The 13,465-nt window shown below is 44.1% G+C and overlaps 1 protein-coding gene across 3 annotated transcripts in view; it reads right to left on the bottom strand.

The window, feature by feature from the left end:
* ANO10 (anoctamin 10) overlaps window positions 1-13,465 on the bottom strand; it is a 228,840-nt gene that overhangs the window by 48,868 nt on the left and 166,507 nt on the right. For all 3 annotated transcript variants that reach the window (XM_032648603.1, XM_032648602.1, XM_032648601.1), the window contains one exon: window positions 9,041-9,157. In XM_032648603.1, coding sequence (XP_032504494.1) covers window positions 9,041-9,157 — 117 coding nt within the window. The remainder of the gene's footprint in view (window positions 1-9,040; window positions 9,158-13,465) is intronic.

Below are 13,465 nucleotides of genomic sequence, written 5' to 3' on the forward strand. Positions count from 1 at the left end.
ATCACAGTCTTAAAAAAAAAAAAAAAGGATTCGTGCTTCATCAAGGCTACGTATAGAGTCCTTCTAAAGTGCTCATATGTAATTCCTCAGAATGCATTCTCTTCCCTAGTGATCCCAGAAAGAAATATGACCTAACTGTTTCCATTTTTGCCCGAGTACCTATTTTAAGATTCCTCTTTTTTTGTCCAAGGACATCATTTGTCATTTACTTAATATATTAGCTTCTGAACTATGTATGAGTCAACAAACTCAGTTTGATTAAGTGGAGATTTAGTCAGAGTCGACTGGGCATCAGGCCCTGTGCTGGGTGAGGAGATGCAGGGGTGAGGAAGGCATCACCTGGCCAAGGGCAGAGGGGCGGATACACAGAAATGGGCACCAGGACCCTCTGTCACACAGCAGAGGGCCGCTCTCCCGAGGAGGAAGGGTCTATGCCACTGACGGTGGAGAAGAGGTGTCTGGGTGGTCAGGGTTACGCTACAACAGGGGTGCTTGGGGGATCCATGAGCAGTGTAATCCTGCTAGACCCAAAAGTAAGGAAGAAGTGACAGCAGACGGAGAGGGGTAAGGGTAAGCTGGGACGACGTAAGAGAGTGGCATGGACATATATACACTACCAAATGTAAAATAGATAGCTAGTGGGAAGCAGCCGCGTAGCACAGGGAGATCAGCTCGGTGCTTTGTGACCACCTAGAGGGGTGGGATAGGGAGGGTGGGAGGGAGGGAGACGCAAGAGGGAAGGGATACGGGGATATATGTATACATATAGCTGATTCACTCTTTTATACAGCAGAAACTAACACAACGCTGTAAAGCAATTATACTCCAATAAAGATACTAAAAAAAAAAAAAGAAGTGACAGCAGAAGGGACTCAGGAGGTGCACAGGAGCCAGTATTTGTTGGTGCATTAATCACCTTGAAGACAGTTATCATTTATGAATCAGAGAGAAATCTACTGTGTGAAAAATCAAGTGCAAATAAATGGCTAACAGACCCCACCTCCGAGAACTGCTGTTAGGAGTCACAGCCCACGCAGAAGGCTTAGAATGGTGCCTGGCTCACGTGCCCTCCCACTGCGTGCCATCTGTTACCACCCCTGTCATCATTACTGCCCGGCTGTGTTCGGGTCATGAAAACAGGTAGGACCGCTGCAAAGGTGCAATTCTGATTTGCCATCCCATCTGGTTTTATGGTACCATTTCATCCCAGAATTCCCTCCTGGTTTGCCCAGTGATGCAGGGCACTCAAGCCTGAGGTGGTCCTCCTCCTCCAGCACCAAACTCATCTCCCCGCCGCTGCCCTGTTTCACACTGTGTGTCTTATGCTGTGTCACTGCAGCCTCACTCTGCCCATGTGTGCTAGGACTGTTTGGGGAGATAATGAAACAGGAGGGTCAAGCCACTTGCCCTGAAGCTGCATAGGGCTGTGAGACAAACTCCCGACACAGGAGAGAGGGAGACGCCAGCTTAGAGGGGCCACTTGAACTCTGGCAACACTGTGGACTTCCGTTTACCTGTACTTTGAGCTTACTAGGCGGGGGCTGACTGGAGGCCCTGGGCAATGAACCATCCCCTCCCCAAGGACCGAGGCTCCAGCACTGACTGCCACTGGCTTTCTCAGAAGCCAATTCTTTATCTGGATTCAAGATTTCATTCCGAACTACAAGTTGGCAGATCAACATGTGATTACATATTGAAAGGTCAAATACTTTAGCATCCTCATTCTATGTTGTGAAACTCTTAACCTTCCATTAAAAATGCGTATCTAGCTACCATAACTTGAGAGCACAAATAGGCAGGGAAAGAAAGCTTCAGAAGCTCTTGGGAAATGTTGGAAATAGTTTAAATATACTTAACCCTAGAAAACAAAGACATTACATAATGTAGGCTGGCCCAACGGGCTTGCTGGTCAAAGGTCTCACATTTGATTGGAAGCCCTTGAGGGCCATAATTCACATTGTGGTGTCTTCTTAGAGTCCTTATCTGTTCTTTCAACTGACTTCTGAGGCTGTTCTCTTTCTCAAAGGCTCCATCTGGACCAGCTCCCTGGCCTCTGTGGGTGCTTGGCTCCCGAGAGGGCTGGCTGCCCAGAGGTATGACTGTACTGAGGATGCTGTGTCCTTGTGCTCCAGGCCATCCAGGGAGCAAATGGTGGTACCTGGATAAGACTCCTTTCTATTTTTAACTGGATCTTAAAACTACTGAGAGCTGAATACATCAATTTGAAAAGAAATAAAAGGGCATCACTAGGATGATATTTACTGTCTAGAATTCTCTGTAAAGGTCTCACTAACTGAAGTCTAATCATTTGAAAATGCCCTTTGCAAAGCAAACAATTTTATTTTCCCCAGTTCGCCTCTCACCTTGAAGTATATCTCATTTGCTTATACATTTAGAAATGCCACAGTTTCCCATCTGACACTGAAAAAATTAACTGCCCGGGGTACCCTTCCTCTCCATGTTCGTTCCCACACTCACCACGGCCCCCTCCCTGCCATGAGCTGGAGGAATAGCCAGGACCACAGAGCACTTCCCCCAGTGGGCTCCACGGCTCCTGCACTGGAATCACTTGGGTGCTGGGTAAAACACGTACATTTCTGGCCCTTCCCGCTGACCTTCATTTTATAAAACAAAAAAGCTGAGGTGCAAAGACACTACCCAACTCATTCCCTGTGGCAGGACTTGGCCCAGAACTTGCTCACCTGACGGCGCCTGGGATCCATCTCTGCTGGGAGGTAGGGGTTGAGGGAAGGGGTGTGGAGCAATAGGAGGAGTTCTGAAAATGTAGGTATCTGGGCTCCACCTTAGTTTCAGGGGACCAGTCTTCATGGTGTGTGGCCCAGCCTCATGCATTTTTTGCAAGTTCTACTTTCGAGATGCACAGCCTGATTTAAGAACTGTCCAATGACTTACATTTCCCAATCACATTTTGTCCATAAAATGGGAACTGAGTTGCAAGGTAGCAATTCAAATACAAATTAAACATAATACAGTAATTATTCATGAGTAATCATTTCTATTGACAAGCTTGTCGTCAATTTCTAGTCACCTAACAGTGAAAGAGTCTGGGGACAGGCTAGGCATTAATGCGATTTATTCTTAAATACGTTTTCCGTGACTCCATTTTTGATCACGGTCCACAACTGACCAGAAGACATGGCAGAAGCTCTCTCTGCCTTTGGTCCATGGGAATAGCCCAGTGAGGTGAGGCTCCACTTGTTTACAAAGCAGATAGTTAAATGTCAGAGTTAAAAAAAAAAAGCAAAGAAAAAATCTATATCCTAGAAATGACACTAGTTGAGCAAGTAAACTGAAGACACGCCAGTGAATTTGAGTTTTTGAAAAGCACAAAGTGGGTGACCTTCCATACCTAGGACCTTTCAGACTTTTCAGGACCTCTGAACAGTGAGACTAAAGAGGAAATGTGAAGAAAATCTTTGTCTCCGACTGGCAGCAGCATGAACTTGGGTGGCCCAGGCAGCAGTGTCAACCATGCGGCAAAGCCCTGGGCCCGCAGGAGAGAGAGAGTGAGCAAAAGAAGACCTTCTGTCCAGGTCTTACTCTGGACCTTTTATTCTCAGATTGTAATTTTAACAAAAACAAGCAGGGGCGGTAGGTGGGGAGAGGAAAGCTTTTCCTGGGTTTGCAGTCAAGGCCCTAGGAAACCACAAGTACTCATCATGGCCTCCTGCCTACTTGATGGACCCGAGACACTGGAGCTGCATGTGCACAAATTTAAGTCACCTATTAGCACAAGCCAGGAACACCCTTCTATGGAGGCATCGGATAAATATACTGAGTGGACACGTATCGGACATCTCTGTCCCACCAGAACCTTAACAGCAAAATCGGCACCAAAATCACGTTTTCTTAGAAGGGGATGTTAATCAGAGAATCACATCTATGTCCTCAGGAGAAAACACCCCAAAGAGACTTAAAATCACTCAGATTGTTTTTTCTTTTTATATAATATAAGATAGAATTTTGGTTAATGTTTCATTTCCCAGTGAAGATGACCATAAACAGAACTTGTCGTCGACCTTGGACTTTGCTTTACTGTCAGGTGGGGTGTATCTGAAGATACGGGAATCTAGGAGCTGAGATGACTTGGGAGGTTATTTAGTCACATCCATAGTAAACACTAATATCCACCAGTCCCTCCAAAGCAAACATGACAGCTCTGAAGTAGGACTTTCAGGTAAATGTGTTTAGTAACAAGAGACACGTTAGTCATATCCAACATCGAGAAAGACCCTTTGCTTTTTAGACAAATACATGGCAGGGTGAAATCCTGAGTGAGAGGAGAGGAAAGTCTTTCCTAACATGAAGCAAGATCTTGTCTTGACCTGGAGTGAAGGTGTGTACATGGCCAGCCTGCCCCAATCTCTAAAACCTCACTAGAAATGTAATCAGTGGAGAAACCTGATTTACCAAAACTCTTCCAGAGACAATGCTGTTCAATTAAAAAAAATTTTTTTGCTTACATAACCCTTAAAATTTCTGGATGCCAAATGCCCTCCCACACAATTTTAAGTTGACATCTAAAATTTTCATCATAAATAAAACAGTTGCAAAAATATATTTTCTAGCACACTATAAACACTGACACTTAAAAATAAACTATGAGGTCACTCTTGTAAAGATATCCAAGAAAGGCTAAACATTATAGTGACGTGATATCCACCATCACCCGTTCAAAAGATACATGAACATGCTCTTAATAGTAAAAATTGTGCTTTTCCTTCTTTTTCTTCCTTGAAGTAATATCTTCTTTCCACTTCTCCCAAAGAATCTTAACTTAATAAATTTTTGTTCTGCTTGAAAGTCTTCATCAATCTCTTTCTAATACTTTGCTGCAATCATTAGATGCTCAAAATTGAAACTTAAGAAGCCTTTAAAATTCCCTATGACCAGAAGTGTCACGATAGGTATTTAAAATCTTCTTCTGGACTGACTGATCATTACAATTATTACTGGTGCATAAATGATAAAAATTATATAAACAGGGTACACATTTTGATAAACATTGAACATAAATTTCTAGCTATATTTTGGAAATGCATTTCTTAAGGGGATGGAGGGCAGGAGATTGGGGTGCCTTTATCGAATGCAGCTTAGCCCGACACCTCCATTTTGAAAGGTTCTGTTACTTGGTTGGGGGGGTAACTCTGGGGGCAAGGCACATGGTAGGGTTCCAAACGGTGAGAGGTGTGGCTTCCTTCTGCAATGTGGAAGAAGGATCCTTGTGAGAGGTGAGGAGGTGTGGCCATGGACAGCCAGGAGGGACCAGCAGGACGCCCGAGCGCGCTCAGGCGGCTATGTTCAGGAAAGAGGACTCATCTAAGCTGAGAATCTCAACATTGAGGCCCTCAAAACAGTCTGCGTTCCTCGCAGAGTCTAAGGAACCTCCCCGTCCATCCTACCTCTCTGCCCTCTCCTCCAAGTGAGAGCTGAGCACATTATTTCCCCAGTTTGTCCAATTTATCTTTTCAATTTTCTTTTTTTTTCTGTGGTACAGAAGTTTAAAAATTTCTTGTATCTTACTGTATCAATATTTTCCTTTATAAATTCGGGGATTTGTGTCCTGATTAGAAAGGCATTTCCCACTGGAAAAAGTACCCATGCTTTTTAATAGACCTTTTATGGTTTAAGCTTTTTATGTTTAAATTTCTCAACCATCTGAACTTTGTTGGGTGGAGGGGAGAGAGGTACATAAGAAATGAGGCAGAATCAAGTGTAATAATTTTCCCAAACAACTGTTTGTCATCATCAAACCATGTAACAAACAATCTTTCTTTTTTCCTACTGACATAAAACGTCACTTTTACCATAAAGTCCTATTTTTATTTGGGTCCATTTATGGAATCTCTGATCTATTCCACTGACCTGTCCATTTCTCCTCTCATTCAAAATGGATTTAATTACCATGACGATTGAATTATTCAAAATACACTTTAATATGGCAGAACTAGAGGCCTCATTTTCCTTCTTTTGCAGAAGTTTCCTTGCTATTCTCAAATGCTTATTTCTATATATTTGACTTGGCATTACATTTTCACAAGATTGAATCTTTTGATCCCAGTAGAGTTTAAAAAGTATTCTTCACATTGATTACCCACATAGTTTTCATAAACTACCACCTACAGATTTTATTTTGGTTTCTTCTGTAAATGGGACTTTTCTCTCAATAATATTCTCAAACTGGTTACTATTTTTTTGAAAGGAAACAAATGATTTTAGACAAACTTTACAACCTGCTTCTTTTCAAATTTTCCTGTTGTCATAAGAATTTATCTTGTGAGTTTTAGACACATAATCTTATAATCTTCAAGTAATGATAACTTTGCCTCTTCCAGGTTCCTTGAACTTATCTCTTCCTCTTGTGTAACTACATTGTTACGCCTCCAGGACAATGCTAAACGTCAGCAGTGATAACGGGTCTCCTGACACTGTTGTGAATGTCGCTGGTGTTTCACTACTGAGCATGATGCCGCGTTTCCATCTAAGAGACAAACACACTGGTGAGCCCACAGGCCCAAAGTGAATTTGCCCTGCAGTTAGGAAACACAGCTAATTCAGTCTCCTCACCCACTGTGACAAACATCAGAACAGCAAACGCGGTGGACCCGGGGTTCTCCCTCTTCTCTGCACTCTGATCACAAGTCTTATTCTGCTGGGCTCACCCCACCTAATCAGGGTCAGGTTCTGCCCCAATGTGGGGTTCCCCTATCTGGAGCACCACCCTTGGAGCCCGGGCTTCTATCAGAAGGTTGGCTTGGGTGGGTCCTCTTCAAGTTTGTTTTCTCCCAATTCCCCGAATATAAAAGGAAATATTCCTGTAAAAGGTGGTTTGGAAGCATACAGGACTGCGTGGGTCAGAGAGGTCCTGGACCCAGAGCTTGTCCCCTCAGATGACTCTGTCTTATTGATTTTCTCATTCGTTAAATTCCTATGTATGACTGCAGATGACCAGCTCTAGGCATCTAGGGATCTTTTGTCTCCCGACTCTCATTCTGTTACAGGTAGAAAATCACCAAAACGGTGAACTCCAGCATGGCTTTTTAAATTCTCTCTTTCTTTTTGGGGCAGGGGTGGGGGGGATCCTTTGGTAGAATGTGGAAATCGTCAGGAAGAGGATTCTACCTCCACGGCAGTTTTTTGCTGCTTCTGCCCACTCTTTCCCGTTCTCTCTCGTGTTCTATGAGATATTATTCAGGATTCCAATTCCTCACTTCTCCTCCCCTAATGTTTCTGTAGAAGGTAGACTTGGGAACTGTGGACCTGCCCCAGGGAGATTCTTGGAAATCTCTGTCTGGTTCTTTTGCTGAATGCCAGCTCTAGTCTTCATTTAACATTGCTTGAATATTTTTTGTTTTGCTTAGTTTAGTTCTTTAAACCTATTTGTTGCTCATATTATTAGGAACTTGGTTTTGTTATGCCATCCTAAACTGGAATCTTCTCTAAAAAGACAAACAACCCAATCAAAAAATGGGCAGAAGACCTAAATAGACATTTCTCCAAAGAAGACATACAGATGGCCAAGAGACACATGAAAAGATGCTCAACATGGCTAATTATTAGAGAAATGCAAATCAAAACTACAACGAGATATCACCTCATACCGGTCAGAATGGCCATCAGCAAAAAGCCTATAAACACGGGCTTCCCTGGTGGCACAGTGGTTAAGAATCTGCCTGCCAATGCAGGGGACACGGGTTCAAGCCCTGGTCCGGGAAGATCCCACATGCTGCAGAGCAACTAAGCCTGTGTGCCACAACTACTGAGCCCGTGCGCCTAGAGCCCGTGCTCCACAACAAGAGAAGCCACCGCAATGAGAAGCCTGTGCACCACAACGAAGAGTAGCACCCGCTCGCCGCAACTAAAGAAAGCCCACGCGCAGCAACAAAGACCCAATGCAGCCAAAAATTAATGAAGTAATTTAAAAAAAAGATACACACACCCCTGTGTTCATAGCAGCACTATTTACAATAGCCAAAACATGGAAACAACCAAAATGTCCACTGAAAGATGAATGGATAAAGAAGATGTGGTCCATATATACAATGGAATATCACTCAGCAATTAAAAGAATTAAATAATGCCATTTGCAGCAACATGCATGGACCTGGAGATTATCATACTAAGTCAAGTAAGTCAGAGAAAGACAAAGATATGATCTCTCTTACATGCAGAATCCAAAATAAAAAAATGATACAAATGAACTTATTTACAAAACAGAAACAGACTCACAGACTTAGAAAACAAATTTATGGTTACCAAAGGAGAAAGGTAGGGGGAGGGATAAATTGGGAGTTTGGGGATTGACATATACACACTACTATATTTAAAATACATAACCAACAAGGACCTACTGGATAGCACAGACAACTCTGCTCAATATTCTGTAATAACCTAAATGGGAAAAGAATCTGAAAAAGAATAGATATATGGACATGTGTAACTGAATCAGGTTGCTGTACACCTAAAACAAACAACACTGTAAATCAACTATACTACAATATGAAATAAAAATTAAAAAAAATAAACACAACTGAGGGACTTCCCTGGTGGCACAGTGGTTAAGAATCTGCCTGCCAATGCAGGAGACACAGGTCCGAGCCTTGGTGTGGGAAGATCCCACATGCTGCGGAGCAACTAAGCCTGTAAGCCACAACTACTGAGCCTGTGCTCTAGAGCCCATGAGCCACAACTACTGAGCCCATGTGCCACAACTACTGAAGCATGCGCACCTAGAACCTGTGCTCCACAACAAGAGAAGCCACCGCAATGAGAAGCCCGCGCACCGCAACGAAGAGTAGGCCCTGCTCGCCGCAATTAGAGAAAGCCTGCGTACAGCAACGAAGACCCAACGCAGCCAGAAATAAGATAAATAAACAAAAATTAAAAACTGGAATCTTCTATACTTATTTAAACTGGTAACTTCAAGGCTGAAGTAAAAGCTGAGAGTGAGTTCTCTGACTTATGTTTCCTGGCATTTGCTAAAGAAATACATTTTTATTTTCAGGACAGTTGCCCTTACCTGCTGCTTGAATGCCTCCAAAGATTCAAATTCCAATCTGGCCAGTTTCATCTGGATATGCCGTGGCTTATCAGGTATGGCAAACGCAAGGATGAACTTCAAAGCCAGGAGTGCGTGCTGAAAACAAGAAAGAGCACACGTTACAGGGACACATTAGACCATGTGGACGAGGAGACAAATTAGCACCTCAACACCGTGATCCTTCTCGTTAATCTTGGGTCACTTCTAATTACTGGCCTGGGATGTATCACAGATCAACCAGGTCCATGAGTTATATTTAATCCATCCCACTGTGGCCCATTCAAGAATTATGGACTTACTTTGATTCTTTTAAAATCAGTTATTCCCTTAAAATGATACCGTATGCTACTCTCAGTGAAAAATAAAGTTTATTCTGAGAAGTCTCCCACCAAATGCTTTTTTTAATGCATGTCTTAATCCCCAATGTATTTAGTGTGCAACGTGTGCAGAGCCAAACGTTGCTCTTTGTGTAACAACATCCTCCCCTGTGCTGTACTTCAGGCTGAGTTACGTGGAACGTGCATGTGCCTTTTGGTGCCTTGTATCCTCTGCATCCCCAGTAGTGTCTGGTGCAGTTTCTTTCATGAAATGACAATCAATAAATATTGATGAGTTGATCGACTGTAATGTGCTACCTTGTGTCGCGGACTCCACGTATTGTGAGGCAGAAATGTACACAGAAATGTAGAGCGTATCCTTTATATTATGTAAAACGTATCCTTTATAACATGGGAAACTTAGAACCTGGCTATTTTATTTCCCTTCTACACCAACACCATACAGAGGTTTTCTAACATAATAATATGAGGTTTATAATTATGCTTCTTTCTCTGCAGAAATAAGCCAACAGGACTGCTTCCCCTGGTAAGCCTGCTCCTCAGATGCACAGCCTCGACTCGATGTTTCTCTAATTCTGCCTCCATCCTGTGACCCAGGATCAAGACCCACAGGAAGCTGAATGATCCTTAAAGTTGCCTCTTTGATGACAGCATGAATTACTAAATATTAAAGGCTGGTTAACACATTTTAAAGGTAGGAAATAATTAAAAGGCATTAAGAAAATCAGTGAAGGAGATGGAACAGGCTGTAAGAAATGTTGCACTGAATTATTGACAGAAAAGGAAGACAGCTGAAAAGAAACAAGTGAATTCCTTACTGTGATATTTTCAAAAGGGGGATGAAGGATAAATAACATGTGGACATCTCCTGGGAGAAGCATGAAATAATGAAGGAAATCAGCATCGTGCCGGAACAAGCAATAATTCAATACAAAACCTTGAAAACCGGCAGAACCCCAGGGAAGGCCAGGCACTGCCTGGTATTAGCAGGAGATCTGGAGCGGACCAGGGATGGGCAGTCTTCACTGAAATGTGACTACCAGGACCAAAGAAGGCACTGGAAGATACTGATTTGGTGTCTATAGTGTGAAAACAAGAAGAGAAAACAGATGACATCATGTGTTATAATTCTGAACTAAGTGAACTGAATTAACAGGAACCTGGAGATAATAAAGAACAAATGAATAATTTAGAAAGAGCTATACTGTGTCATTATATCATTCCACTGGAGCACTGAGATATAACTTTATATAAGACTTAAACTCTTCAGTAGAATTGTTAGACAAGAAATAAACAAATTAGTGAATGGAAAGAAATACGTATTTTTCAGAAACTGTGTGTCCTCAAGTTGCCAGAGCCCCACCATGACACAGTCACTGGCCCCATCCCATCTCTCCTAGCAAATCTGTCCCCATTTTCTCTTCTCTGGAGTCTCAGGAGGAATTATTGAGAAAGGAGACCCTGTCAAGCACTTCCCTTACAGGGGACCTGTAAGATGTGTCAACTCTTCTTTGGGAACCAGGACTGGCTACTGGGTGACTGGGCAAGGCTGCCACAGACCTTGGTGCTCATAGTTTCCATAGGAAATGTTCATAAAGCTCTCTTGAATTGAAAAAACGTTGGTATTCATTAGACAGTATTAGTTAAAACAGGAAGTCATTTTAACATGGTTAAAACACTTATGCAGCAACGAGCTTTTATGAGTGGTTCTCTACGGTTTACTTCCCCCCAAATATTCTATAATAAATGCTTTTAAAAGCCCATATGGAGAGAAATCATTTTCTTTGGAACTACATTTGCAAAAAAGCCTAGCAGACCTGCTTATTTCAAGCTTTTCACGTCCCACGTAACAACCCCAGGGTCACGCTCCTTGAAGAGCCCCGCAAGCTGCAGAGCCGGCACTCTTCACTGGTTCCCACACCACCAGAAGCCAGCAGGGCAGTAGCCCTGTGTCCATCGCTCCATTCGTGACTGCTGTGCTGGCCACTGCAGCGAAAGGGCTGATGTCCTGGCGCACAGTCTAGGTGGGGAGATGGGTAAGGACAGGCCATCACAACGCCACGTGGGAGTGTTACTGGCAGGGTACACACATGAGACCACAAGAGCTTGGACCAGCAGGTCAGAGAGGGCTTCCTGAAGAAATAAGTTTGAACAGAGACATGATGGATGAGAAGGAGTTAGCCAGGCAAGGAGAGGGGGCTGAAGTGCTTCCAGAGAGAGGGCAAACGGACAAAGGGATGGGGGCTGAAAAGAGAGGGGCTGCAGAGGCAACCAGGAGCCCGGGGACACAGGCAGCAGAGGAGGCGCTGAAAGCATAAACACAGGAATGACTCAATCAGATTTCTCTGTCTGTGGCAAGGGGCGTGGACGAGTGTGGAAGTGCAGGCAAGTGAGCAGGGTGACCTGAGTGTGCGTTAGAGCAGTGGCGCTGAAGCTCCAGGAGTGACTGGAGGGCTCGTTAGCAGCAGACTCGCCAGACCGCCATGACTCAGGCACTGAACTGATGAGCACAGGACGGGGGGCAGGCCAGAGGGGAGAAGGGGTCTGCGCGGGCTGTGGATTTTCAGATGTCTATGGAGTGTCTAAGTGGACACGTCCAGCACGCAGTACGGTAGCGGAGTCAAGGAGGCAGAGATTTGGGTCACTGCTGTATGTGTGCAAGTGGCAGATAAAGCCATGGGAGTGGACGAGATTTGCAAGGCTGTGTGGTGAGAGAGAGGAAAGACGAGATGGCAAGACGATGGCAGAGGATGGAAGTGGGGGAAGCGAAACATGCATGACGAGCGAGCGAGAGGGGCCAGCAAGAAGCCTTGTGCTTAAGCAGCAGGCGGCAACTGGCAGAGATCGAGGAGGTTCTGGAGTTTCAGAAGCAAAGGGGAGAGAAAGAAGCCAGTCAAGGAGGGTGTCGGAGGGTCAAGTACATGAAGCCTGAGGGGGAACATATAGGTTTATCCACCTGGAGGCCTCTGGTGACCCTGGTGGGAGTGGCTTCGGCTGAGTGGTCGCAGAAGCAGGACTCAGTGGGCTGGGACGGGACTGGCAGGCAAGGCTGGAGGAGGGAGGTGCCGACCACAGGGTTCAGAGAGAAAAAAGTGTCTCAGAGAACAAAATACAAATGCCAACTTCGTTAACCAGATTGTAAGGAATATCAACATCTTCACATGAAATTTTGTTTAGATGGTGGCACTTTGGGCAACCTCTGTATCTTTAGTCTTTAACAGACATGCGTTACTTTTGTACGGGGTAAAAAACACTTATGTGAAAAAGAACGCAGGGATTCCACTCATTTAAAAATCGAGCTACACGTGCCCTGCCAGGCTCCTAACCCACCTGGCCACCACTGCCCACATGCCCAGTAAACAGACCCAGACCAAACAACCTGCAGCTCAGAGAGTCTGCCTTTTAATCGGGAGTCCAAGAAGCTGGCAAAAGGAATCACACATTCTGCAAATGACGGAGCACAACGATGCAGGGCCAGACTGCTTCAGTGGTGGCCTTCTCCCACCTTACCTATCAAAACCTTGTCACACTGATTTTTTTCCCCCCACTTTGCTACACTCTCAGAAGTTTCACCAATTTTAGGTTTATGTGGCGTAACACACACCATCTTTAAAAAGGGAAAATATTCTGGCAGGGTTAAGAAGCATCACCATTCACAGATAACCTGTTAATTAATTGGCTGGGGTTAGCAAACACTCTCTCTCTGTACTCCCCCTCCCCAATAACCTTGAGGCCTTGGGAGTGGGGCGGGGAAGGCAATACAGGGTATCAGCTTCAAGGAAGGGGGGTAAAGAGAAGCAGAGAGGAACCAACATTGTCTGAATGATCAGGAAAGGATACATTACCCCCCTCTTTCTTCTTAGTGGGTTCTTGTACCCAGGATCCGGAATTCAAGTTGAGCACCACGATGGATTTAAATAAGCTTTTGTAGTCTAGCCTAGAAACCTAAATAACATTTATAGCACTGTGCTTCACAAGATTAATGTTTAAAATCTCGTTTATATTTTTCATACAGAAAATCTGTTTCTAGGCTGGGAACTACTTTACACTAACTGAACAGAGGAAA

The sequence above is a fragment of the Phocoena sinus genome, chromosome 11, assembly GCF_008692025.1.
Source record: "Phocoena sinus isolate mPhoSin1 chromosome 11, mPhoSin1.pri, whole genome shotgun sequence".
In the NCBI taxonomy this organism is placed as follows: Eukaryota; Metazoa; Chordata; class Mammalia; order Artiodactyla; family Phocoenidae; genus Phocoena; species Phocoena sinus.